The sequence below is a fragment of the Mobula hypostoma genome, chromosome 18 (assembly GCF_963921235.1).
Source record: "Mobula hypostoma chromosome 18, sMobHyp1.1, whole genome shotgun sequence".
NCBI classification, from domain to species: Eukaryota; Metazoa; Chordata; class Chondrichthyes; order Myliobatiformes; family Myliobatidae; genus Mobula; species Mobula hypostoma.
Genome location: NC_086114.1, coordinates 10,096,533 through 10,124,173, shown reverse-complemented (window position 1 = coordinate 10,124,173; position 27,641 = coordinate 10,096,533). Strand labels below are relative to the sequence as shown.

General features: G+C 42.3%; 1 protein-coding gene across 1 annotated transcript in view; it reads right to left on the bottom strand.

The window, feature by feature from the left end:
- ttc23 (tetratricopeptide repeat domain 23) overlaps positions 1-26,734 on the bottom strand; it is an 89,607-nt gene extending 62,873 nt beyond the window's left edge. The window contains exons 1-4 of the mRNA XM_063070430.1: positions 26,513-26,734; positions 12,086-12,263; positions 10,001-10,124; positions 914-1,070 (exon numbers count right to left, since the gene is read on the bottom strand). Of these exons, the coding sequence (XP_062926500.1) occupies positions 914-1,070; positions 10,001-10,124; positions 12,086-12,263; positions 26,513-26,583 (530 nt within the window). The 5' untranslated portion in view covers positions 26,584-26,734. The remainder of the gene's footprint in view (positions 1-913; positions 1,071-10,000; positions 10,125-12,085; positions 12,264-26,512) is intronic.
- Positions 26,735-27,641: the final 907 nt, after the last annotated feature.

Sequence of the window (27,641 nt, the reverse complement as noted above, 5' to 3'; positions counted from 1 at the left end):
GCCTCGTACCCCATCTGTTACTTATTTTTATGCACACTTTCTTTCTCTCACTCTCCTTTTTCTCCCTCTGTCCCTCTGAATATACCTCTTGTCCATCCTCTGGGTCACCCCCCCCCCCGTCTTTCTTCCCGGACCTCCTGTCCCATGATCCTCTCATATCCCTTTTGCCAATCACCTGTCCAGCTCTTGGCTCCATCCCTCCCCCTCCTGTCTTCTCCTATCATTTTGGATCTCCCCCTCCCCCTCCAACTTTCAAATCCCTTACTCACTCTTCCTTCAGTTAGTCCTGATGAAGGGTCTCGGCCTGAAACGTCGACTGCACCTCTTCCTACAGATGCTGCTTGACCTGCTGCGTTCACCAGCAACTTTGATTTCATTCTGTACATAAGTTTTAGTGAGTCCAGGAGCATGATAGTTGAAGGGTAATAACTGTTCCTGAACCTGGTGGTGTAGGACTTGATGCTTCTGTACCTCCTTCCCGATGGCAGCAGCAAGGAGAGAGCAGGGCCTGGATGGTGGGGGTCCTTGATGATGGATGCTGCTTTCTTGTGGCAGCACTCCATTTAGATGTGCTCAACGGTAGAGAGGGCTTTTCCTGTGAAGGACTGGGCTACATCCACTTTTTGTAGGCTTTTCCATTCTTGGACATTGGTGTGGTAAAAACCGTCACCACACATTAATGAAGAGCGGTGAGCTGTGGGGATCCAACTCCAGTGCTGGAAGGTGGGGTTAGGCTGGGTAGCTCTTTCATAATGGGCGTGAAAACGATGGGCAGTATGGATTCCTCACGGCATAGCTATGATTCTAAACAACTTCTAACACAGATCCCGAGAGTAGCATCAGATTTAAGATCTTGCCAGAGCACCTTGGCTGCATTAACCTGTGATGTTCAATCACCTGAGTGAAAGGATATTATTCAAGCCCCAGCTGGGCTTTACCGTGCGTGAGGAACATGGTGATCAAACAGCGGAGGATCTCCCTCCTCTCCTCCTCAGATGCCGGAAGCTGAGTGTTGGCATACATGATGTCCTTGGCCTTTACGCAGTGCTGCTTAGCTTGCAGAGCCTGACCTGTGAGGGTAGTAACACACGTCAAAGAAATTATTTGCAACTTTCTTCAATTAGCCCTATTCACCACACAGCCTGATCGACCTCAAACATTTTAAGGTGATCAAACCGTCATTCCCCCCCCCACCGTCTCTCCTCTGCGCCCGTTTAACTATCTCCCACTCAGTTTCAAGTATGGCTGCAGTAGAGATTTTAATATTTCTCAGGCAGTGAGGCCATTGAGGTATCATCCAATTTTAAATACCAAGAGCCCATTCTGAAGCATGAGGGAAAATAGTAGGTCAGGTTGCGGAGAAACAACAAACAGCAGGATGCTAGTATGCCTTTACTCTAGCCTATTTATTATTAGGTATATATTACCTATCGAATATCGATAGGCCTAGATAGAATGGACATGGAGAGGATGTTTCCTATAGTGGTGGGGAGTCTAGAACCAGAGGGCACTGCCTCAGCAAAGAAGTACGTCCCTTTAGAACAGGGATGAGTAGGAATTTCTTTTGCCAGAGAATGGTGAAGAGAACATGACCTGGATGGAATTCATTACCACAGACAGCTGTGGAGGCCAAGTCACTGGCTACATTTGAAGCAGAGATTGATAAGTTCTTGATTAATAAGAGCATCAAAGATTACTGGAAGAAGGCAGGAGAATGGGGTTGAGAGGGATAATAAATCAGACATGAAGGAATGGCAAGACAAACTCAATGGGCTGAATGGCCTAATTCTGCTCCCATGTCTTATGGTCTTACTTCACGAAGCCAACAGACTGAGTTGAGTTAACTCAACATCATTGGTGAGTTCCACCTACAGTTCATTAATTCTGGAAGCACCTGACCAACACATTGTAACCACAGTTGATTTAATATTAGTACAATACACTATCCTGCACTGGGTGATCCATCTCAAAGGAAGAAATGGGCATAAAATGGAAAGGGGTAAACCATTTACACCCATTCCTCCCTCTTTTTGCCACATTGGCATACCCGAAGGTGTGGATGCAAAGGGCTAACTTATCAATTCTCTGTGATTGTGACCCGAAACTTTGACTGTTTATTCCTCTCCATAGACGCTGCCTGACCTACTGAGTTCCTCCAGCATTTTGCATGTGCAAGTCAAATCCTGGTCTCACCGATTGAGGAGATACCCAAGATAACACAAGGAACTATTTCCTTTATATAAATGCAGTGAACTGCTATGATGAGTAGTACAATGATTTTATCTATAAACACTTGATTGTAAAATTATCTTAAAGGGTAATAAACTGCAGGGCCATCAAGGTGAGTGGGATTAATTGGATGATTTTACTTAAAGAGCAAGCACAGTGCTTGTGGGCTGAATGTCGTCACCCCACCGTGCATCATTCTACGAGGAAGCCGTCAAGCTAGGCTGGATGAAGAGTGATGTGCCAGCAGCAGCTGCGGTGCCCATTCACCAGGAGGCTGGTAAGATTTCTTAACACTCTTCTCCAGATACGCTCGCTGTCACACTTTATATTTAGAGAACAGATCAGTTAGTGTTGGGAATTGAGTATAATAATTTACTGCCAGACAGGAGTAAATGGATGCAGCAAGATATAAAGGTATCAAATTTATTAATGAAGCATACTTTTTTTGTAACGGTAACATTTTAACTATTATATTATGTATCATTGCAGAGGAGCATTCAGTTATCTGAGGTTTCACCCGTAGCCAATATTCAAACTTTGACTGTTTTAGAGTAACACACACAAAATGATGAAGGACCTCAGCCCGAAAGGTTGGCTGCTTATTCCTCTCCATAAATGCTCCCTGAAGTGCTGAGTTCCTCTAGCATTTTGTGTGTGTTACTCTGGATTTCCAGCATTTGCAGAATCTTTTGTGTTCTTGACTATTCTACCTCAGGACAGTAATATGATGAGTTTTCTTTCGACCGCACCCAACTTTCAGAAGCAAACACAAGGAGAAAACTCAGCGAAATTCATTCCCTTTGCTTACTTAGAGGCAGAATGTGACACATTACAGGACATGTGGGATGGAAGGAGGCTGTTCAAGGGAATGTGCAAAGTCACCACGTCACTGTCTCCGATATTATCCATATACATTTCTGGTAAATTAGCACTGAGTTAATTAAAAATTAATTTGTGATGTATGTGCTGGATCGTAACTATGTTTGCTGTGTGTGACTATATGTACTGTGTTTTACACCTTGGCCTCAGAGAAATGTATACAGCTAAATGAAACATGTGACCATACACCGCAAGACATATGAGCAAAATTAGGCCATTTGGCCCATCAAGTCTGCTTCGCTATGGCAATAACTTTGAACCTAAACTTGATAACATGAGGAATGGAAATCAAAAGAGGTTTTGCATTTACATCAGCGGTCCCCAACCACCGGGCCGCAGAGCATGCGCTACCAGGCCGCGAGGAAACGATATGATTTGGTGATATGAGTCAGCTGTACCTTTCCTCATTCCCTGCCGGGCCGCGAGGAAACGATATGATTTGGCGATAGGAGTCAGCTGCACCTTTCCTCATTCCCTGTCATGGGCGGCACCTTTCCTCATTCCCTGCTGGGCCGTGAGGAAACGATATGATTTGGCGATAGGGGACAGCTGCACCTTTCCTCATTCCCTGCTGGGCCGCAAGGAAACGATATGATTTGGCGATATGAGTCAGCTGCACCTTTCCTCATTCCCTGCTGGGCCGCAAGGAAACGATATGATTTGGCGATAGGGGACAGCTGCACCTTTCCTCATTCCCTGCCGGGCCGTGAGGAAACGATATGATTTGGCGATAGGGGACAGCTGCACCTTTCCTCATTCCCTGCTGGGCCGCAAGGAAACGATATGATTTGGCGATATGAGTCAGCTGCACCTTTCCTCATTCGCTGTCATGGGCGGCACCTTTCCTCATTCCCTGCCGGGCTGCGAGGAAACAATATGATTTGGCGATAGGGGTCAGCTGCACCTTTCCTCATTCCCTGCCGGGCTGCGAGGAAACAATATGATTTGGCGATAGGGGTCAGCTGCACCTTTCCTCATTCGCTGTCACACCCACTGTTGAGCCATTACCCGCGCATCGTCCATGTCAGCGCGGGAAGGAGATCAACTCCTCGAGCTTGCAAATGACGGCGAGCTGAAAAGTATGTTTGACATAACATCTCTGCCGGCATTCTGGATCAAAGTCAAGGCTCAATATCCTGAGGTAGCCACGGAAGCACCGAAAACGTTGCTTCCATTTCCAACATATCTCTGCGATGAATGTAACAAAAACTAAATTGTGGATTAGACTGGACATAAGGAACCCCCTTCGAGTATCGCTGTCTCCCATCACCCCTCGATAGGACCGTCAAAGCCCAGGGCTCCCACTGATTCAGCAATATTGGTGCGTTGCAATGATTTTATATGTTCATGCGGGGAAAATATGCGCTGTGTATTTAATATCCAAAAGTTACTTAAAATGTTATGATGCTATTGACTTATATAGCCATATGAGGTCGGGATTGAGGACGTGATTTTAAGTTTAACTCTGTTTGGTTTCAAGTTAGCCCATTGCTTTGCGTTGCTTTTAGTTAGTTGCACGGTGGGTTTTTGTTTGGGGTTTCTTTTTCTTTTTCTCTTTCTCTATTGATATATATATAAAATTAGTATACTATTATGTTACCTTGGTATATTATGTTTAAATTACATTGTTTGTAGTATTTTTTTTGTATTAATATCTTCTGTAATTTTATTATATTCTAACAATGTATTAGTGTCTATATGGTTTACCTTTTTGTATACTTACTTAATAAAAAGATTTAAAAAGACTTATATAGCCATATAACAATTACAGCACAGAAACAGGCCATCTCTGCCCTTCTAGTTGTGCCGAACGCTACTCTCACCTCGCCCCACCGACCTGCACTCAGCCCATAACCCTCCATTCCTTTCCTGTCCATATACCTATCCAATTTAACTTTAAATGATAATATCGAACCTGCTTCTGCCACTTCTACTGGAAGTTCGTTCAACACTTACTTCAAGCTTCCCTGTCCTCCCCTGGTAATTGACTTATCGCTATATTCATGCGAGGAAAATATGCGCTCTGTGCTTAATATTAAATTAGTTAGACAAACCCTTTTAGAAACAAAATTGAGTGTATTAGCCATTTGTCACCAATATTCCGGTCCTGATTAACACCACCCCCGCCGAACAGAATCGCCAAAAACAATTTGTAGAGAAATAATCGGCACGTGCATGCATGCGCAAGTCACACATGCGCACTGGTGCCCGCGCAAGGCTTCATGGTCATTGTAGTCTTTCTTGGGGTAAACCCAACATATTTGACTGCTACACACATCAAAGTTGCTGGTGAACGCAGCAAGCCAGGCAGCATCTCTAGGAAGAGGTGCAGTCGATGTTTCAGGCCGAGACCCTTCGTCAGGACTAACTGAAGGAAGAGTGAGTAAGAGATTTGAAAGCGGGAGGGGGAGGGGGAGATCCAAAATGATAGGAGAAGACAGGAGGGGGAGGGATGGAGCCAAGAGCTGGACAGGTGATTGGCAAAAGGGATACAAGAGGATCATGGGATAGGAGGTCCGGGAAGAAAGACAAGGAGGGTGGAGGGGGAACCCAGAGGATGGGCAAGGGGTATATTCAGAGGGACAGAGGGAGAAAAAGGAGAGTGAGAGAAAGAATGTGTGCATAAAAATAAGTAACAGATGGGGTACGAGGGGGAGGTGGGGCATTAGCGGAAGTTAGAGAAGTCGATGTTCATGCCATCAGGTTGGAGGCTACCCAGACGGAATATAAGGTGTTGTTCCTCCAACCTGAGTGTGGCTTCATCTTTACAGTAGAGGAGGCCGTGGATAGACATGTCAGAATGGGAGTGGGATGTGGAATTAAAATGTGTGGCCACTGGGAGATCCTGCTTTCTCTGGCGGACAGAGCGTAGGTGTTCAGCAAAGCGGTCTCCCAGTCTGCGTTGGGTCTCGCCAATATATAAAAGGCTACATCGGGAGCACCAGACGCAGTATATCACCCCAGCCGACTCACAGGTGAAGTGTCGCCTCACCTGGAAGGACTGTTTGGGGCCCTGAATGGTGGTAAGGGAGGAAGCGTAAGGGCATGTGTAGCACTTGTTCCGCTTACACGGATAAGTGCCAGTAGGGGGATCAGTGGGGAGGGATGGGGGGGACGAATGGAAAAGGGAGTCGCGCAGGGAGCGATCCCTGCGGAAAGTGGGGGGGGGGGAGGGAAAGATGTGCTTAGTGGTGGGATCCCGTTGGAGGTGGCGGAAGTTACGAAGAATAATATGTTGGACCCGGAGGCTGGTGGGGTGGTAGGTGAGGACCAGGGGAACCCTATTCCTAGTGGGGTGGCGGGAGGATGGAGTGAGAGCAGATGTACGTGAAATGGGGGAGATGTGTTTAAGAGCAGAGTTGATAGTGGAGGAAGGGAAGCCCCTTTCTTTAAAAAAGGAGGACATCTCCCTCGTCCTAGAATGGAAAGCCTCATCCTGAGAGCAGATGCGGCGGAGACGGAGGAATTGCGAGAAGGGGATAGCGTTTTTGCAAGAGACGGGGTGAGAAGAGGAATAGTCCAGATAGCTGTGAGAGTCAGTAGGCTTATAGTAGACATCAGTGGATAAGCTGTCTCCAGAGACAGAGACAGAAAGATCTAGAAAGGGGAGGGAGGTGTCCGAAATGGACCAGGTAAACTTGAGGGCAGGGTGAAAGTTGGAGGCAAAGTTAATAAAGTCAATGAGCTCTGCATGCATGCAGGAAGCAGCGCCAATGCAGTCGTCGATGTAGCGAAGGAAAAGTGGGGGACAGATACCAGAATAGGCACGGAACATAGATTGTTCCACAAAGCCAACAAAAAGATAGGCATAGCTAGGACCCATACGGGTGCCCATAGCTACACCTTTAGTTTGGAGGAAGTGGGAGGAGCCAAAGGAGAAATTATTAAGAGTAAGGACTAATTCCGCTAGACGGAGCAGAGTGGTGGTAGAGGGGAACTGATTAAGTCTGGAATCCAAAAAGAAGCGGAGAGCTTTGAGACCTTCCTGATGGGGGATGGAAGTATATAGGGACTGGATATCTATGGTGAAAATAAAGCGGTGGGGGCCAGGGAACTTAAAATCATCGAAAAGTTTAAGAGCGTGAGATGTGTCACGATCATAGGTAGGAAGGGATTGAACAAGGGGGGATAAAACAGTGTCAAGGTATGCAGAAACGAGTTCGGTGGGGCAGGAGCAAGCTGAGACAATAGGTCAGCCAGGACAGTCAGGTTTGTGGATCTTGGGTAGGAGGTAGAAACGGGAAGTGCGAGGTGTGGGAACTATAAGGTTGGTAGCAGTGGATGGGAGATCCCCTGAGCGGATAAAGTCGGTGATGGTGTGGGAGACAATGGCCTGGTGCTCCTTAGTGGGGTCACGATCGAGGGGTAAATAAGAGGAGGTATCCGCGAGTTGTCGCTGTGCCTCGGCAAGGTAGAGGTCAGTATGCCAGACTACAACAGCTCCCCCCTTATCGGCTGGTTTAATAATAAGGTTAGGATTAGTGCGGAGGGAGTGGAGAGCAGAGCGTTCCAAAGGAGTGAGGTTGGAATGGGGACAAGGTGCGGTGAGGTCGAGATGGTTGATGTCCCGTCGGCAGTTAGCGATAAAGAGATCCAGAGCAGGCAGAAGACCAGAGCGGGGTGTCCATGAAGAAGAAGAGGGTTGAAGACGGGAGAAGGGGTCATCGGTAGGGGTGGAAGAGTCCTTGCCGAAGAAGTAGGCTCGGAGACAGAGACGGCGGAAGAAGAGCTCTGCATCATGGCGAATGCGGAACTCACTGAGGTGTGGGCGAACGGGGACAAAGGTGAGGCCCTTACTGAGGACAGAGCGTTCTGCTTCCGACAGTTGAAGGTCGGAGGGGATGGTAAAGACCCGGCACGGATGAGAGCTGGGATCAGAGGGGGGAGGGGAGAGGCTGGGGGTGTCAATGGAGAGGGGAGGGTTGGGGTGAGTGGAAGATGGAGCCTCTGAGGACCCAGGAGCTGACGATGGGATCTGAAGGACATGGGATTGCAGAGTATTGGTGGGGGAAGGGGAGACGGGAGTCACAATAGCAGCACATAAAGCCTAAAGCCAACTGGTGTAAGTTGGCGACGGAGGCACGTTCCAAGAAAGGATATATGGCTGTGATAGTGAGTCTGAGTCAAAATGTGGTCGAAAAGTTGAAGAGCCGAAGAAATTACAGATGGGGAGCAGTGAGAGATGGTTTCACTGAACTCCCGTCGAAGAGAGGATCTAAACTTCTTCGGTGTAGGCATCACCGGAAGAGGCTTCGCAGTAGTGAATTTAAAAACGCAAACAACAGGAATTCTGCAGATGCTGGAATTTCAAGCAACACACATCAAAGTTGCTGGCGAACGCAGCAGGCCAGGCAGCATCTCTAGGAAGAGGTGCAGTCGACGTTTCAGGCCGAGACCCTTCGTCAGGACTAACTGAAGGAAGAGTGAATAAAGAGATTTGAAAGTTGGAGGGGGAGGGGGAGATCCAAAATGATAGAAGAAGACAGGAGGGGGAGGGATGGAGCCAAGAGCTGGACAGGTGATTGGCAAAAGGGATACGAGAGGATCATGGGACAGGAGGTCCGGGAAGAAAGACGGTGGGGGGGGGAACCCAGAGAATGGGCAAGGGGTATATTCAGAGGGACAGAGGGAGAAAAAGGAGAGTGAGGGAAAGAATGTGTGTATAAAAATAAGTAACAGATGGGGTACGAGGGGGAGGTGGGGCATTAGCGGAAGTTAGAGAAGTCGATGTTCATGCCATCAGGTTGGAGGCTACCCAGACGGAATATAAGGTGTTGTTCCTCCAACCTGAGTGTGTCTTCAGCTTTACGGTAGAGGACGCCGTGGATAGACATGTCAGAATGGGAATGGGATGTGGAATTAAAATGTGTGGCCACTGGGAGATCCTGCTTTCTCTGGCGGACAGAGCGTACATGTTCAGCAAAGCGGTCTCCCAGTCTGCGTTGGGTCTCGCCAATATATAAAAGGCCACATCGGGAGCACCGACGCAGTATATCATCCCAGCCGACTCACAGGTGAAGTGTCGCCTCACCTGGAAGGACTGCTGAATTTCCAGCATCTGCAGAATTCCTGTTGTTTGCATATTTGACTGCTACTCTTGTCCGTTGGCAACCCTACCCACGCACCCCCCCCCCCCAAGATCGGCCAGTCTGCAAGAATATTGTCAATATGAAACCGGTCCGCAGTGCAAAAAAGGTTGGGGACCCCTGATTTATATAGTACCTTCCACAACCTCCAGGACTCCTTAAAGTTATTTAATTGGCTACAAGGCATTTGGGGCATTCTGGAGTGTACCATAAACAACATGCAATGACAACATTGGTAGAACATCCCCATATGTCTTACAGCAGTGTTATCACAAAATCTGAAACAAGGGTACACATTCAGAAAGTGATAAGAGCTCAGTCTGAGGTAACTTTTAAGCAACATCTTAAAGGAGGAGAGAGAGAGGGAGAGAGAGAGACAGATGTGGATGGTGGGCACAGGTGACACTCCATAAGTTACTTCAAGGCAGCAATGATAGAGAAATTACAGTGGACAAGATGCAGAGATGGAGAAGTTGACAGAGAGGAGGAGGAATAAAAACATGAAGGATTCAAACGCAACGGAGAAAACTCTGAAGTTATGTTATTGCTAGAACTTCACCAGTATATTCAGGAAGCATGGTGGTGATGGGTGGACAGGAATTATTGTTAATCAGGACGAAGGTAGGAGAGATTTGGATTAGGTTCCAGAGATTAGGATGAGACTAGCCATGAGATGCTGGAACAAGCAGTCCCAGAGACAAAAAGCTTTGAATGGTATTTTAGAGGGAGATGAGGCAGAGATGGAGGTGGATGATACATTAAAGAAAAAGTTACTGACGAAGAAGAGGATAGAAGTTTCCACCTGCCTTTAAGCTCCAGGTAGCCTTCTGCTAGGCTGATATGGGCCTGTGCCATCCGCCAGTGGAAATCCCCAAAAATGATCCTTGCCAGAGCCACACATCTCATCAATTCTTGCACTGCAAGTACCTCCTAAAGCAAACGAAAGCTACAAGCTCAGGACAAAAAGAGTAGTTAGTGGTGCTCCCTCGCAGCTCCAGGGACAGGGGTTCAATGCTGAACCTGTGTGGATTTTGCTTGCTCTCTCTGACTGTGAGTGTTTCCTCAGGGTGCTCTGGTTTCCTCCCACATTCCAAAGGCATGCAGGTTGGAAGGTTAATCAACCTACCCTTAATTGTAGGTCAGTGGGAAGAAGAATTAAAGGGAAGGTGGTGAACATATGTAAAGAATTAAGTTGAGGAGCAACAGGGAAATAAGGAGGGGTGAACTGGACCAATGGGATTGCTTTGTTAAGAGCTCCCATGGACTCAGTTGCCTCCTGTATTTTAATAAATAAGCAAGCTCTCTGAGGCGTCCAACCCATGCAGCTCTGGAACGCACAGGGATTAAAGGGCAGAGAGGAGATCCGCTCTTGCAGAATGGCACATTCCCATTCAACATTAGGATGGTGCGACCCAGTGAGACAGAGCAAATCTGCCTGGCTGGATTGATGTTCCCCCTGTAGTCGTCTGGTGGTGGGCAGAAACTCTGGCTGCAGTGCAGCAAGGAATGGCTCCTGGACTGAGGCAGCAGGTCAGACTACTGCCCAACAAAGAAGAAAAGGCACACTAGAATATAAAATCAAATATCATACAAAATTAATCACAGTCCACAGAATCTGTGACAATATCTCCAGGTCCCCTCTTCCCCAGTAGAATAACCTCTTTCTCTCTCTCCCCATCTCATTTATCCAGATTGCGTTGGTACATATATACACACCATTTCTGCTCCTTCCTGTCCTCCATAGCCCTAGGTCTCAACCTTTTTGTCATTTAACCTCTTCTCCTACACTATTCCACACTTTTGTTTTCCTGCCCTTCCCTCCTCTTCACTCATTTTATCTCCAATTTTCTCAATTCTGATGAAAGCCCATTGATCTGATAAATTAATTGTGTCTCTCCACAGATGCTGTCTGGCCTGCTGAGTATTTTTCACCTCATATCTGCAGCACAATTGTTTTCCTTGGTTTATATCTTGGTCTCCCTCACATGAGAATCCACTTGCAGTTCTACCTGATCAACATCCTATAGATCTCATCAGGTGGCTCGCTGAAGTCTCCAATGTCTTTATTCATCCTTGATGCACCATGTGTCCTCTCAGCTTGCAGAATCATAACACAATGTATGGCACAGGATAAAGCCATTTCAGCTCATTATGTATCTGTTAGTTGAAGAAAAAATTATCCAGCCTAAATCCCTCCCTTCGAACACTGTGTCCGTTCACCTGTATGCTTCATACACTTTCTAGAACTGATTAAATGTAACGAGGGTTTCCGATTCTCTAAGATCTCTTACCAATTTTTTTTAGCATATCAAAATAAACTTTAATCATAATATAAAAAAGAGTAAACCATGCAATGCCTTTTCATTCTACATTCATAATCAATGTTTTAAGTAGTGTTTCATGACATTCCTTTTAAATCAATAAGACTATTGTGGCTCATTGAGGTGATTACTACAATAATTCACGGTCTTCCTTAAACCGAGCCCCTCCTTGTCCAGTAGTGAAAGAACCCTAAACTGTGGTTGTTCCCCACCGAGCCCTTCTGATGGCTGCACCAAGCTTCAGTGCATCCCTTAACACGTCCTCCTGCAGCCCGGAATGTGCTAGTTGGCAGCATTCCTCTTACCAATTGCTTTAAATCTAGCCCAGCTGAACTCTTCCTAAGAGAAACAGGCCTTTCCTATTTTTTCCTCTGTCTAGTTCTTTCAAAATTTTACAGAGCTTAGTTAGATCTCCCCTTAACCCTAAACTCTATAGAAAACAAATGTAGCCTACTCCAACTGCTATCAGTTCTGGTGAACCTGCCTTGTAAATCACTTTCACACTTTCTCAAGTGCCTCCTTATCCTATTTATAACGTGGAAGTTGTATGCATTGAAAAGTATATCCTACCTCCCCACTGGCAGTGTGCATCCGTGCCCTCTGTTCAGCCTGTGCCAGCTTTTCCTCTGGCAAGATCATGATGGCCGCTTCCTTCAAGGCATTTCTCTGCTTCCGCCTGACCTGGACACTTCCACTCAGGGTGCTGGGTGTCTCAGGGCCTCCCGAGCTTGTTCCAGTGTCACCGTATCTGGATGACAGGAAGAGACTCTGACCTGTGACTGTCCTTCATTGATACAGCACAACACACTGTTTTAAGAGTGCAATGTCCCTCTATACTTACTTTTTGCCTCAGTTATCTAGACCATAAGACATAGCAGAATTAGGCCATTCAGCCCATCAAATCTATTCTGCCAATACATCATGGCTGATTTATTATCCCTCTCAACCCCATTCTTCAAGCTTGTCTCTGAACCTTTTATGCTCTTACTAATCAAGAACCTATGAACTTCTGCTTTAAATACATCCAATGACTTGATCTCCACAGCTATCTATGGCAATGAATTCCACAGATTCACCACTCTCTGGCTAAACAAATTCTTCCTTGTCACTTTTCTAAAGAGATGTTCCTCTATTCCAGGGTTTCTCAACCGGGGTTCTGCAGAACCCTAGGGTTCCGTGACAGGTCACTAGAGATTCTGCGAGAGATCATGAATAAAAAAAACATTGTTTTTGAACTTCACGCAACACATGATGCTAGCGCTTGTAGTGATGGGCTATGAGCGAGCAGCTGCATTGCAATCTCAGCCCAGTATGGCAGTGCACAGTAGGACTGCGTTTATTTAGTTGAGTCCATTCTCAGTTTTTGACACAAGATAGGGGAGGCCACTGATAATTGCTGAACGCTGTATTGCTGGAGGGGAGGACAGTTGTTAAACTTGAAGTGTGTTTTCCCAGCATTGAATGGACTCACCCAATTTGGGCTGTGACGTCAGCCTCTCCCTCCCAGATTACCCCCCTCAACTTCCCTTTACGCACCACCGACTGACTTATGAGAGCGAACAAACTACCAGTGTGGTAGAAAATTGGAGGAAAATTTTCATTCTAAAGACAGTCCAGGGTGACAATTTTTGAACAAGAGATGTGAGATGGAAGAGGAGGATTCTAGGTCTAGGCCTATGGACAATTCTGATAAGGTTAATGATAAGGAATTACAATCTTCTGAGTCTTTCACTGCACTAGTGAGACAACAAACACAAAAAATCCGTCTTTATAACTAAAGCTACTTATCAATGCGTTTTATATGGACTGGTAACTGAAGTTGTCCTATTCCATTGTGCCTAGTTTGTGGCAAACAACTTACAAATGTAGCAATGGCTCCTGCAAAATTGAAAAGACACTTAACTACAAATCACAGCCATATGACATGTAAAAGTGCTAATTATTTTAAATGACTATTGGAATCTCAAAACAAACAGATTAAAGATTTTGAAAATAAAGTCACAGTCAGTAAAAGGACCCAGGAAGCAAGTTATTTAGTAGCTTTAAGACCAGTTCATTCGAGAATGTTTAAAACAATGTGTGAAAACCTGGAGAAGGAGCACACCAATGTCCGGCTCCATACAGAAATCTGGTAGCTTAGCAGAGGAAGAGTTCTCGACAGAGTATTTGAGCGGAAAGGTGAATTGCAGGAGTAATTTCAAGATTTTGCTGAGTGCTTTGAAGATGAAGAATGGCTGCAGAAACTAGCCAACTTAGCAGACATTTTACATCATATGAACCAGTTGAACAAGTCTATGCAAGGCAATGGAGAAAATGTTTTGACTTCACGTGACAAGATTCTTGGATTTAAAAGGAAACTGAATCTTTGGAAAAAAAAAATTATGTTGCAAAATGTTTCCACTGCTGTTTGGCTTGAGAGTGAGGAAGGATATCATAAAGTCTCGAATCTTATTGAAAACCACCTTGAAGAACTGCAGAAATAGGAGACTTCCGGTAGCGCTCATGGAGTGAAGTCGCGTTCTTGACTCGCTCCATTACCTCTGAGTTTTTTTACTCTATGGTCAGCTATACTTTAATTAACCATTAAGGCATCAATTTTTATAATACTTTGAATTAAACTGAATTCTCTGACAATTGGATGATACTTAGATCTGCTATGTCTAAGAACGGGAAAAACGGCAAGGATGGTAAACCTTCGGCTAAACCGAAAGCTACGGATCTCCCTCCGACTGAATCACCGGTGACTTTGAAAGCGATATCGGAGTTAATTCAGAGGGAAATTTCAACCTCTGTTAGGGAGATGATTCGTACGGAAATTGCAGGCTTTGTTAAAGATCTGATTCATGCGGAAATCTCAACTAATTTCCAGAAAATTGCCGATTTAATTGATAAGATGCAAACATGTATTGCGGAACATCAGTCGGCTATATCTGATCTTCAAAAATTCGCGCAACAAAGTGAGCTTAAGATGGGGAAAATTGAAGAAACAATTAATGTAATGAAGAAGAAACTTGACTTTTTGACTTTTAAAAACTCTGACTTGGAATCTAGAATGCGACGGCAGAATTTACGAATGATCGGCGTGAGAGAAGCCGTTGAAGCTAACAACCCCATGAAATATTTCTCTCAACTTTTAAAAGATGCATTCCCTACTGTATTTCCTGACCAACCACCGCTACTGGATCGTGTTCACAGAATCCCATCATACTCGTCTAGGTCAGATAGACCTAGGCATGTTATTTTACGTTTTCATTACTTTCAAGACAAGGAGAGACTGTTTCGATTCGCTCGATCTAAAGGTTTCATTGATTTTTCGGATCTTAAGTTCCGATTCGTGGAAGATTTCAGTAAACCAATCTGGGACCAACGGGTCCGTTACAGATCCGTGATGTCGGAATTCTATAAGATGGATTTAAGACCAGCGCTGCTGTACCCTGCACGTCTAAGGATTCGCATGTTAGATGGAGCCCTTCGTTTTTTTGATTCTCCATCGGATGCCCAGAGTTATCTGGATCAACTTTCATCTTCAACATCTTAATTGCCTTTTTTTTTAATTTTCTCCGTTGATCGGAGGCTGTGAATTGGTTGGTTTTAACTTTTCTGTGCCCTATTTGGGCAGAAAAGTTTACTTTTGATTTCTTAATATGGCTGCTAAACTTTCTTTTTAACTGCGTCATTTCTTTCTTTTCCCAGGGGATTCTGGGTGGTTACTTCCCTTTTGTCATCTTACGTATTTCCTGTGCGGCCTTAAATTTTGTAGTTTTTTTTAAATTTTATTCTGTTTTGCTTTTTATAATCACTTTATGTTAATAATCCTATTTTTTTTTGTTGCTGTGTCTATTCATGAGTTTGAGGTTTATTGTGGTTTTTTTTAATATATATTTTCCGGCTTTTGTTCTGTTCTGTGTGTATTCTAATTGAGCTAACTTTTTTTTTACTTATTTTTTTACTGTTTTACAATTAGCTGATCCTTTTCATATTTATACCTTTTTTTTAGGGAGCGTATACCGGAAGTCATGGGGGTAGTTTTAGCGCTTGCTTCTTTCTGGCGGGTCTGCTTTAGATTTTGCCTTGGGGTCTTGGGGTGGGGGGTGGTGGGAGGGGCTTCACGTTTTAGTTTGTTTTTCTTTGGGCTATATACATTATTGAAGTACTGGTTGCGTCCTTTTCCCCGGTATCTTTTGTATGTTCTGTTTCCTCTCCGGGTTTGTGGGTCGCGCCTATTGTCAATCCTCCTTGTTGTGGGTTGACTTTAGGATTTATGGAGTCTATTATTAATTTTGTCTCCTGGAATACTAATGGTCTTAATCATCCTATTAAAAGAAAAAAAGTTTTTAAAGTGTTCCGGAGACTTAAAGCACAAATTTTATTTTTACAAGAGACCCATGTACGGAGGGGGGACAGACTACGTTTTTTCAAATTCTGGAAGGAACAACAATTTCATTCGAACTCCAATGCTAAGATTCGAGGCGTCTCTATTTTTATAGATTCCTCAGTTACTTTTATACAACAGGATATTATCTCTGATCCGAATGGTAGATTTTTATTGGTTAGTGGTTTACTATTTAATAAAAAAGTAGTTTTGGTTAATGTTTATGCTCCTAATATGGATTGTCCGGAATTTTATAAATCATTGTTTGATCAGTTTCCGAATTTGAACGAGTTTTCATTGATTTGGGGCGGAGATCTTAATACCTGTTTATCTCCAGCTTTGGACCGTTCGGCTCCTTTACGGACTTTACCTAATAAATCTGCAAATTTGATTAATTTTTTTCTTTCTGATTCTGGGTCGACGGACATTTGGCGTTTTCTGCATCCTCAGGAAAAAGATTTTTCCTTTTTTTCACATGTTCATCATTCCTATTCAAGAATTGATTATTTTTTTATTGACTCTCGTCTCATTCCTTCAGTGATTAAATGTGATTATGATTCTATAACCATTTCGGATCATGCTCCACTTAAGCTTTCTATTAAAATTATGGCCAATATACCAAACAATAGACAATGGCGTTTTAATTCGCTGTTGCTTCAGGACTCGGACTTTGTTAATTTTATGAATGAACAGATTGAGCTTTTTTTTACAATTAACCATACAGAAGATATTTCGGTTAACACTCTTTGGGACACTTTTAAAGCCTATATTCGGGGTCAGATTATTTCGTATTCCGTTGCTTTGAGGAAGAAACAGAAGCAGGAGGAGATGGCAATTGTGGACAAGATTAAAGAAATTGATAAGAAATATGTTATGGCTCCTTCTGAGGAGCTATACAAACAAAGAACTGAACTTCAAATGGAACACAGTTTACTACTCTCGTCCTCGATTGTAAACCAATTAAAGAAAACAAGAAGTGATTTTTATGTTCATAGTGATAAAATTGGCAAGCTGCTGGCTAATCAATTGAAATCTAATTATGTTAAATCTCAAATCAATCAGATTTATAACCAAAATGATCGATTGATATTGGATCATGTGGGGATTAATCAAACCTTTTGTGATTTTTATTCTTCTTTATATCAATCAGAGTCTCCTCGAGATTCTAAATATATGAATGATTTTTTAGATAAGTTAGACTTCCCTCAGATTTCACAGGATATGTCTTCTTTATTAGATACTTCCATTACAATGGATGAGATTAAGAATGTTATTTTTTCTATGAATCTGGGGAAAGCTCCTGGCCCTGATGGGTTTACCGTTGAATTTTATAAATGTTTTGCTTCTTTATTGATTCCTTGGCTCTATAAGGTTTTTGAGGCTTCTTTGAAACTTGGTAAACTTCCGGAATCTTTTAATAGAGCATCAATTTCTTTAATACTAAAGAAGGATAAAGACCCTGCTCAATGTGCATCTTATAGACCAATATCTTTATTAAATGTTGATTCTAAAGTTTTTTCTAAGTTATTAGCAAATAGACTAGAAAAAGTACTTCCTTCTATTATTTCGGAAGACCAAACGGGTTTTATTAAAGGTCGTTACTCTTTTTATAATATTCGTACATTGTTAAATATCGTTTATACTCCCTCAAAAAATGTTCCTGAGTGTGTTATTTCTTTAGATGCCGAGAAAGCTTTTGATAGAGTAGAACGGCCTTATTTATTTAAGGTGCTTGAAATGTTTAATTTTAGCTTGAAATTTATATCCTGGATTAAACTGTTATATCACTCCCCTGTAGCCTCGGTTCGTACTAACTCTTTAAACTCACCTTTTTTTCCTCTCTTTCGTGGTACTCGACAAGGCTGTCCTCTTAGTCCCCTATTATTTGATATTGCATTAGAACCTCTTGCAATTGCTATTCAAGAATCTTCAAATATTACTGGGATAACTCGGGGATTAAAGTCCCATAAATTATCACTCTATGCTGATGATTTACTTTTATATATTTCTAATCCTGAGAGATCTATTCCTGCTGTTTTAGAGTTATTAGCACAATTTGGTCTTTTCTCAGGTTATAAATTAAATCTTAGTAAGAGTGAACTTTTTCCGATTAATAAACATCTTCCCTTATATTATAAATTTCCATTTAAATTGATTAATAATTACCTTTCATATCTTGGGATTAAAATTACTTGTAAACATAAAGATTTATTTAAGACTAACTTTTTACCATTAATAGACCATATTATTCAACTTTCATCTAAATGGTTTCCCTTATATTTAACTTTGATTGGTCGTATTAATGCAGTTAAGATGTTTTTTTTGCCAAAATTTTTATATGTGTTTCAGGCATTACCAATTTTCGTTCCTAAATCTTTTTTTGATAAAGTCGACTCTAAAATTTCTTCATTTATTTGGCAGAATAAGAATCCGAGACTGGGTAAAATACATTTACAGAAAGCTAAGAGAGATGGAGGTTTAGCATTACCTAACTTTAGATTTTATTATTGGGCTATTAATATTCGACATATGAAATTTTGGTTACTTGACCGGGACATACTATCTATTCCTAAATGGGTAGCATTGGAATTACAATCTGTTCAGGGTTATACACTTGGTTCTATTTTAGGTTCATTTCTTCCCTTTGATTCGAAACGCCTTAAGCAGGTCTCTAACCCGATCGTTAAATATGCTTTGCGTATTTGGTTTCAATTCAGAAAATTTTTTGATCTTAATCAATTCGGGTTAGCGATTCCTATTTTAGGTAACATATTTTTTCCTCCCTCTTTTACGGATCGCGCTTTTCAAACTTGGAAGACTAAGGGTATTTTACGGTTTTTGGATTTATTTTTAGATGGTTCCCTTATGTCTTTTGAACAATTATCTAATAAATATAACTTATCAAGAATACATTTTTTTAGATATTTACAAGTTAGAAATTTCCTAAGTACTATACTTTCTTCCTTTCCAATGCTTCCTCCTATATATATTTTAGATTCGATAATTAACCTTAATCCATGTCAGAAAGGTGCATCGGCTATGATTTATAATATTATTATGAAACTTAGGAAAGCTCCATTTGATAAGATTAGGGTAGATTGGGAACAGGAATTGGGGCTTACCATTTCTGTGGATGATTGGGGGCAGATTTTACAATTAGTTAATACTTCCTCTATTTGTGCTAAACATTCCCTAATTCAATTTAAAGTGGTTCATAGAGCACATATGTCCAAAGATAAGTTAGCGCGTTTTTACACGCATATTAACCCTTTCTGTGATAGATGTTCGGGGCAGATAGCCTCTTTAACTCATATGTTTTGGTCTTGCCCTACTTTGGAAACTTTTTGGAGAGATATTTTCAATATTATTTCTAAGGTATTAAATATAGATATCTCTCCTCACCCTATTACTGCTATCTTTGGACTACCTAAAATTTCTAGTAATCTTTCCCCTTCAGCCCGTAGAATGATTGCATTTCTTACTTTGATGGCGAAAAGATGTATTTTACAACATTGGAAAGAGCTTAATGCTCCAACTACCTTTTTTTGGCTTTCTCAGACGATTTTATGTTTGAATCTGGAGAAAATTAGAAGTAACCTTTATGATTCTTCATTTAAATTTGAACAGATTTGGGGACCTTTTATTCGATATTTTCATTTAATGTAATATTTACCCTTCTTGTTCTTTTTTCACTGTTTTAATGGAGGTCGGGATTGAGGACGTGATTTTAAGTTTAACTCTGTTTGGTTTCAAGTTAGCCCATTGCTTTGCTTTGCTTTTAGTTAGTTGCACGGTGGGTTTTTTTTTTGGGGTTTTTTTTTTCTTTTTTTTTCATTGATATATATAAAATCTAGTATACTATTATGTTATCTTGGTTTCTTATGCTTAAATTACATTGTTTGTAGTATTTTCTTTTTGGTATTGTTATCTTTTGGAATTTTATTATACTTTAACATTGTATTAATGTTTATATGGCTTACTTTTTGTATACTTACTCAATAAAAAGATTTAAAAAGAAAGAAAGAAGAACTGCAGAAATATAATAGAAGAGTATTTTTCGCCCCTTTCAACACAAGTTGGCACAACATTGTGGGCTGAAGGGCCTGTACTGTGCTGTACTATTCTATGTTCTATGTTCTATAAGTGTATGACTGGGTGAGGGACTCTTTCTCTGAATCTTCTGCTCAGCCTGAAAACTTGACTTTGAGAAAAGAGGAAAAACTTTGTGAGCTGCACTCTGATCATGCATTCAAGATGAGATTTACTGTCCTGCCCCAGAGAAGTTCTGGATTTCCGTAATTCAATGGAAAACAGTGATCATATTGCTGCAGTTTTCAACTTCTTCATGTGTGAGCAAGCTTTTTCTTGTATAACAAGCATCAAGAGCAAAGATAGAAATCGTCTCATTTCACTGGAAGGCGAAATCAGTCTGTACTTGTCTCAAGTTCAACCCAGAATTGAGAAACATATTATGTTTGCCTTATGAATGTTAAAAATTTATGAAATGGGAAGAGATTAATTCAAGAAAGGCAAGCTAAGCTTAACTACCTGATATTTTTTCAAGAAAGGTTGGCTAAAAATTAATTCTCTACTCAAAAGAGCATTAACATTTTTTTGGATTATTATATCTACAAATTACAGATCGCGATAATGTACCATGAGCTATAGCTATAATAATTTTTATGCAGGGGCTCCCAGAGATCTGAAAATTATTTCAAGGGTTCTTCCAGGGCAAAAAGGTTGAGAAAGACTACTCTAAAATGAGGTTGTGCCCTCCAGTCCCAGACTCCCCCACTATAGGAAACATCCTCTCCACATCCACTCCATCTAGGCCTTCCAACAAACGACAGGTTTTAGTGAGATCCCTCTTCATTCTTCTAAACTCCAGCAAGTACAGGCCCAGAGCCATCAAACACTCCTCGTACTTTAACTAGTTCAATCCTGGAAACATTCTCATGAACCTCCACAGGACACTGTCCACTGCCAACACATCTTTCCTTTGGTACAAGGCCCCAGACTGCTCACAATACTCCAAGTGTGGTCTGACCAGTGCCTTATGAAGCCTCAACATTACATCTTTGTTTCTATATTAAAAGAATGCTAACAATGCATTTGCTTGCACTTCAATTTCATGCAAAAAAAATTTTTTTTTTTTCCTCAACCACAGGGAATCCACAGAGAGGCTATAAATGAAATAGTGGGAACGCTGGAAATACTTAGCAGGTCAAGCAGCCACCACGGAAAGTGGAATGGTGTCAATGACCTTTCACTGGAAACTCCATAACAGGACACAAAGGTCTCAATCTGAACTACTAACTCTTCCTCTTTCCACAGAAAGAGTAATTCTTTTGAATTCTATCTTCTTTACTTCAGATTTCTAGCATTCCCTTTGTTTTTAAAACACTGTTTTGAAACGATCAACTTCCCAGCTGTATTGTGGGAAGTGCGGCAGCTAGTTCCACACAGCAAGCTAGCATCGATAGTGATGGGAAAAACACAGTGAATACTCCCCCCCCCACCCCCACACCTTCAATAACAACAGGGGTCTTTTACTTTCAGCTGAGGGTACAGACAAGAGGTGAGCCAGTGGTAGCACTCTTCAGTGTACCGGGAGCATCATTCAAGTTGTTGGGCAAACACATTGCAAAGGGATGTGAGCTCCTTATTTATTGTTTGTAATTCATTGTAATTTTATACCTTATACCATAATGCTGCCACAAAACAACAAACCTCATGTCATATGTCAGCAATAATAAATCTGAATCTGAGCTTAGATCATTTATTTTTGACTACATATTCAAAAGATACAATTGTTATAGTTGTTGAAGAAAATGCAAAAATGGGTCTACTATCTATCAATTGCAAAAAGACAGAATGTATGGTGATATCCAAAAAGAAGGAGAATCCTACATGCAGGCTGAGAATAAAAGTGGAAGTCATAAAACAAGTACAGAACTTTTGCTACTTAGGAAGCTGGGTGGCATCAGATGGCAGGTGCAACTTGGACATCACAAGAAGAATAGGGATGGCAAAAGACACCTTTATGAGAATGAAGAGTATACTGACCAATACTAAACTAGGTATGACAACCCGCCTCAGAGCACTGAAATATTGCGTTTATCCAGTTATGTTATATGGTTCAGAATGTTGGACAATATCTAGTAACATGAGGAGACGAATTGAAGCAGCAGAGATGTGGTTTTTGAGGAGGATGCAAAGAATATCATGGACCAAATGAGGATGTCATGAACAGAGCAAGCACAAAAAGAGAAATAATGTATGAGAGCATGAAAAGGCAACTTGACTTCATTGAACATGTGATTACGAAAGAGGAGTTAGGGGTCAGCTGGTAGTGCAACGACATCGGCGCCGGACCCGGGAGTGGAGGGTCCCGGGTTCAAAACTAGTTGTGTCCGCCCCCGAGTACGCTTTCCATCCGTGCCGGGTTGACTGTCGAGATCGTAACTTGACCTCATAAAATACAGGGAAAAATTACTGGGAAGATGTCTGTGTGAGGAGTGGCGTACCACACAGTCTCTCCCTCGCTCTGCGCCTTGTAAAAGCCATGAAAAAGACATCATCACGGACGCACGCACACGCAGACACGCATACACAGACTCGCACGTAGGCACATGCCAAAAAAAAAAGGAAAGAGGAGTTAGAATGCACAGTAATAATGAGAAAGATTGAAGGGAAGAAAGCAAGGGGAAGGCAAAGACAAATGATGATGGAGACAACAGCCAGAGAACTAGAAATGAATACCAATGAATTGATCCACTTGACCCGAAACAGGAGTGTATGAGCCATGGCAGTCAAAGCTCAAACTAGGCATGGCACCTGATGATGATGATGATTCAAAAGATGAATGTTGTCCAGGGAAATGGGAGTCCCTGGTCTTTATGATGCACTGCACTGCATCGTCCGGACAATGAGCAAGCCATCACATCCTTTGGCAATTCTACTCAAAAAGCATTATCAACGGACATTATCCACTAATTCATACATTTACCAAACTCTTCAAGTGAGTTATGGTTGCCTGTAAGGAGACAAATTTCAAGGCTGTATAACGTATACATACTTTGATAATAAATGTACTTTGAACTTTAAGGCAATATCTATAAAATTATAAAATACATTTATTTTTAAATATCACATAAAGTGGAGATAATCAAAGATTAGAGCCTGTGGTTACATCAGAGTGTAGGTTGTTGGTTTGCTATATTTCCATTTCATAACAATGAAATATATGCAGGACACATGGTATTACAGGGAAGATTCCAGCAAGGATAAAGCAATGGTTGATTGGCAGGAGGCAAAGAGTGGAATTAAAGGAGCCTTTTCTGGTTGGCTGCCGGTGACTAGTGGTGTTCCGAAGGGGTCTGTGTTGGGACCAATTCTTTTTACATTATATGTCAATGATTTGGATGATGGAATTGATGGCTTTTTTGTAAAGTTTGCATACAATATGAAGATAGGTGGAGTGCTGAATGCTACTGGTACCATGTAACCCAGTACTACCTGTCCCATGGTCGGGTGGTCGGCGACTAAACTGGCTCCCCCACCAGGCCCACCTGGTGAAGAGGGTGGCTAGACACCTTGCAGGACGAAAAACAAGACATGTCAAAGGGTAGATGAACCCTCTCATAGGGTCAACGGCCATCTAGCAAACACGTGTCGTGAAGCGCGGAAAGGGCATCCCTTGCATCGAAGCTTGGTCTGGCCATTCACTGCAACAGAACTTCCCCCAGCCGTCCTGGACCCCACCATGCCACTGGATCTGGGAGGGGATGTTGAGAGCATGGGTCTGGACCTGTGCAACCCCCTACTCACCTAAAATCCACTCGCACACAAGCTGTTCCTTTCTGAGGAGTGGGGTATCACCCCACTAACTGACTGAAAGGAACCATCATCATCCTATGGGATGGATAGCCAGAGGGAGAGAGGGGGGTGGAGGGGCAGGTAGTTTTGAGGAAGTAGAGAGGCTACTGAAGGATTTAAGACAGATTAGGAAAATGGGCAAAGAAGTGGAATACAGTGTTGGGAAATGTATGGTCATGCACTTTGGTTGAAGAAATGAAAGGGCTGACTATTTTCTAAATGGAGAGAAAATACAAAAAAACTGAGGCATAAAGGGCTTGGGAGTCCTGGTTCAGGATTCCCTACAGGTTAATTCGCAGGTTGAGTCTGTGGTGAGGAAGGCAAATGTGACGTTAGCATTCATTTCAAAAGGACTGGAATATAAAAGCAAGGATGTAATGTTGAGATTTTATAAAGCACTGGTGAGGCCTCACTTGGAGTATTGCATGCAGGTTTGGGCCCTTTATCTTAGAAAAGATGTGCTGAAACTGGAGAGGGTTCAAAGGAGATTCACAAAAATGATTCCAGGATTGAATTGTCATATGAAGATCATTTCAATAGTGCGCATGCGCCGGTTGTGCATGCAGCCTGGTTCAGCCGTTCCGATCTATTCTTACTTTCTTCTTCTTACTTTTTAATTTATGTTATTTTTTGTATTTTTTTTCTCACGGTAACATGTCGAAGCTGCACCCTCTCTAACATGCTGGTAGAGAGAGTTTTATTTGGGTTTTCTTTAGCGCTGGAAATGGTTACATCTCGACACGCGGGACAGAAGCAAGGTCACATTGTGTATTCCACGGACCAGCAAATTCCGGCCGGCTTAGCGAGCAGAGCGGCGGACACCCCTGCTGAAATCCGGAGGAAAACACACGGAGGATGCGGCGGGGGGATATCACAAAGCCGAGGAAAGAGGACCGGGTCGAGACAACAGAGACTTCTGGAGAAGAGGAGTTCGGTGGGTAATACCATTCCGGCTGACCGGAAGTGCACTGAGAGTTGGGTGCTTACTGATCTGGTTAACAACAGATGGTGCAATCCGGGGTATATTACGATCAAGGAACATGTTTGCAGACTGGATATTTAACTTTTTACTGTTGGACTTCGGCCACATTCCACCGTGATATAACACTTGGCGGCACGGGAGGTCGTTCCTGCCTGTGGCCATCGAACGTGCAGCTCCTCCTGTGGAGGGTCAGACACCCTGAGCCAATAGACTGGTCCTGGACTTATCTTCCATCTGGCATAGTTTGCATTTTATTGTTTGATTGTTGGGGTTTTTTGTATTGCTATATTTACGCTCTATTCTTGGTTGGTGCGGCTGTAATGAAACCAAATTTCCCTTGGGATCAATAAAGTATATCTATCTATCTATCTATTTGATGGCTCTGGGCCTGTATTCCCCAGAATTCAGAAGAATGAGTGGTGACCTTACTGAAACCTATTGAATGGTGAAAGGCCTTGATAGAGTGGATGTGGAGAGCATGTTTCCTATGATGGCACAGTCAAAGACCAGAGGACACAGCCTCAGAATAGAGGGGATTCCTTTTAGAGTGGAGATGAGGAGGAATTTCTTTAGCCAGAGAGTGGTGAATCTGTGGAATTCTTTGCCACAGGCAGCTGTGGAGGCCAGGTCTTTATGTATATTTAAGGCAGAGATTGATAGATTCTTGATTGGTCAAGGCATGAAGGGTTATGGGATGAAGGCAGGAGATCGGGGCTGAGAGGAAAATTTGATCAGCTATGATGAAATGGCAGAGCAGACTGGATGGGCCAAATGGCCTAATTCTGTTCCCATGTCTTATGGTCATATATATTTCACAACATAGTTTTAAAAAAAGTGTCCATTCACTAGCTTCCGTAGTATCCAGGATATCTTCAAGGAGCAATGCCTCAAAAAGGCAACTTCCATCATAAAGGACCCCCATCACCCAGGACATAGCTGTTCTCATTGTTACTGTCAGGAAGGAGGTACAGGAGCCTGAAGGTACACACCTTTCAGGATCAGCTTCTTCCCCTCTGCCATACGATTTATGAATGGACATTGAACCTATGAACACTATCTCACTACTTTTTATTTTATTTCTATTTTTGCACTACGTAATTAATTTAACTATTATATATATTTACTGTATTTCAGCTTTTCTCTATTATTCTGTGTTGCTGCAAAGAAAAGAAATTTCATGACATATACTGGTGATATTAAACTTGATTCTGATGTTTTTTAAGAGTTTCTTTCTCCTTTGAAATCTTTTATCCAGAAAGTTCAGGACTCAAGAAGTTGGTCATATGTACAGCAGAGTGGTAGTAGGCAATTCATCTGCGGAATTCATCATGTCAGATGCATTGGCTCAGCTGACGTTACAATTGAGTACTGTACTGTCTGCTCTCTCAGTGATGTAAAGTATCCCACAGCCACCATTACAGGGCTATCCAGGCCAGACCATACAGCACAAAACTGGCCCTTCAGCCCATCATGCCCGTGCCCACTGTTGATATTAATCCCAATCCTTCGACCAAGATACTGAAAAGAGACAATATGATCATACTGAACTAATCAAGCAAAAAATTTCGAATCATAAACTCCAAAATGAAAAATGACATCCAGTAGTGTTAGGGGAATGCAGTTTTTGTATCCGAATCAGTTTTGCTAAATAGGTATTCTGCAATATACCAAAGCATCGAAAGTATGATCAAAGGTGTAAATTAACTCCAGCTTAAAATATGCAGTCACAATGATTTTTAAAAATAATTTAATGATCCAAACTCACTCTGTTTCTGCTCGTGGCGAATTTATTCTAGATGTAACTTCACTGTTCAAATCCTCCTCTGGGCTGCTCATTATGGATTTTTTTAAAATCACCTTCTCTTTAACTTAATTAAAAGTGCGTTTGCTATTTAATGCACCTTTTGGTGTCATAATGTTGTTGAACGGAGGGATTAACACTTTGCAAGAAATTAAACACTGCAGCAACTACTCCACATACGCTTCACTTGCGCATAGCAACGCTCTAGGCCTTGATTGCCATGCAACGGACACCCACTGTCAATCAAGATCTGAGTTAACAAATAACAACACAGGGAGGGCGGGACAGCAATGAAGAACCAACCAATCATTGCAAGAATTTCAAAGAGTAATGAGGGAATAATTACGTTTCTTAACAAATAACATCGAAATAAATCGTCCTTCCTTTTGAATGATCTCTCGGAATATTTTATTGAAATTAATCCAAACCTCATTTAATTCATCACAACCATGAGAGTTGACAGGCAATTCAACTGCAGATAGCATCACATTAACTATTTCCTCACCTGTATAGGATTCGGTTAAAAAAAAAGAGGATGCTATTGTTCATAGTGCAGATCTGCATGTAAGGATTATATAAAAGAGAAAAAAAAGACACTTAATGTTCGAGTTTATTGTTGTCATAGGTATAAACATTGTGAAAATTAGCTTTGGAGCCTGGTTGAGGTAGTGCACTGTCAGAACGGTGAGGCAGCACCTCACAGTTGGTGAGACAAATCTGAGGGAATGCTGCACTCGGAGGGAAGGTATTAAGAGTCAGCCATCCCACCTCTCCCGGAAGTTCCGGGAGTCTCCCGCATATTAATAGTGGCTCCCTGATGCCCGCAAATTATATACAATATCACGGAAATCAATTTTTTTGAGAGTGAGCCGGAGAAAGCAAGGGAGAGATCGAGAGCAAGCAAGCAAGCAAGAGCGCTTGAGCGATTTTTTCCCCCCTCCCTCTTTTTCTTCTCCCTGGGCCTCCTGTCCCATGATCCTCTCATATCCCTTTTGCCAATCACCTGTCCAGCTCTTGGCTCTGTCCCTCCCCCTCCTGTCTTCTCCTATCATTTTGGATCTCCCCCTCCCCCTCCCACTTTCAAATCTCTTAC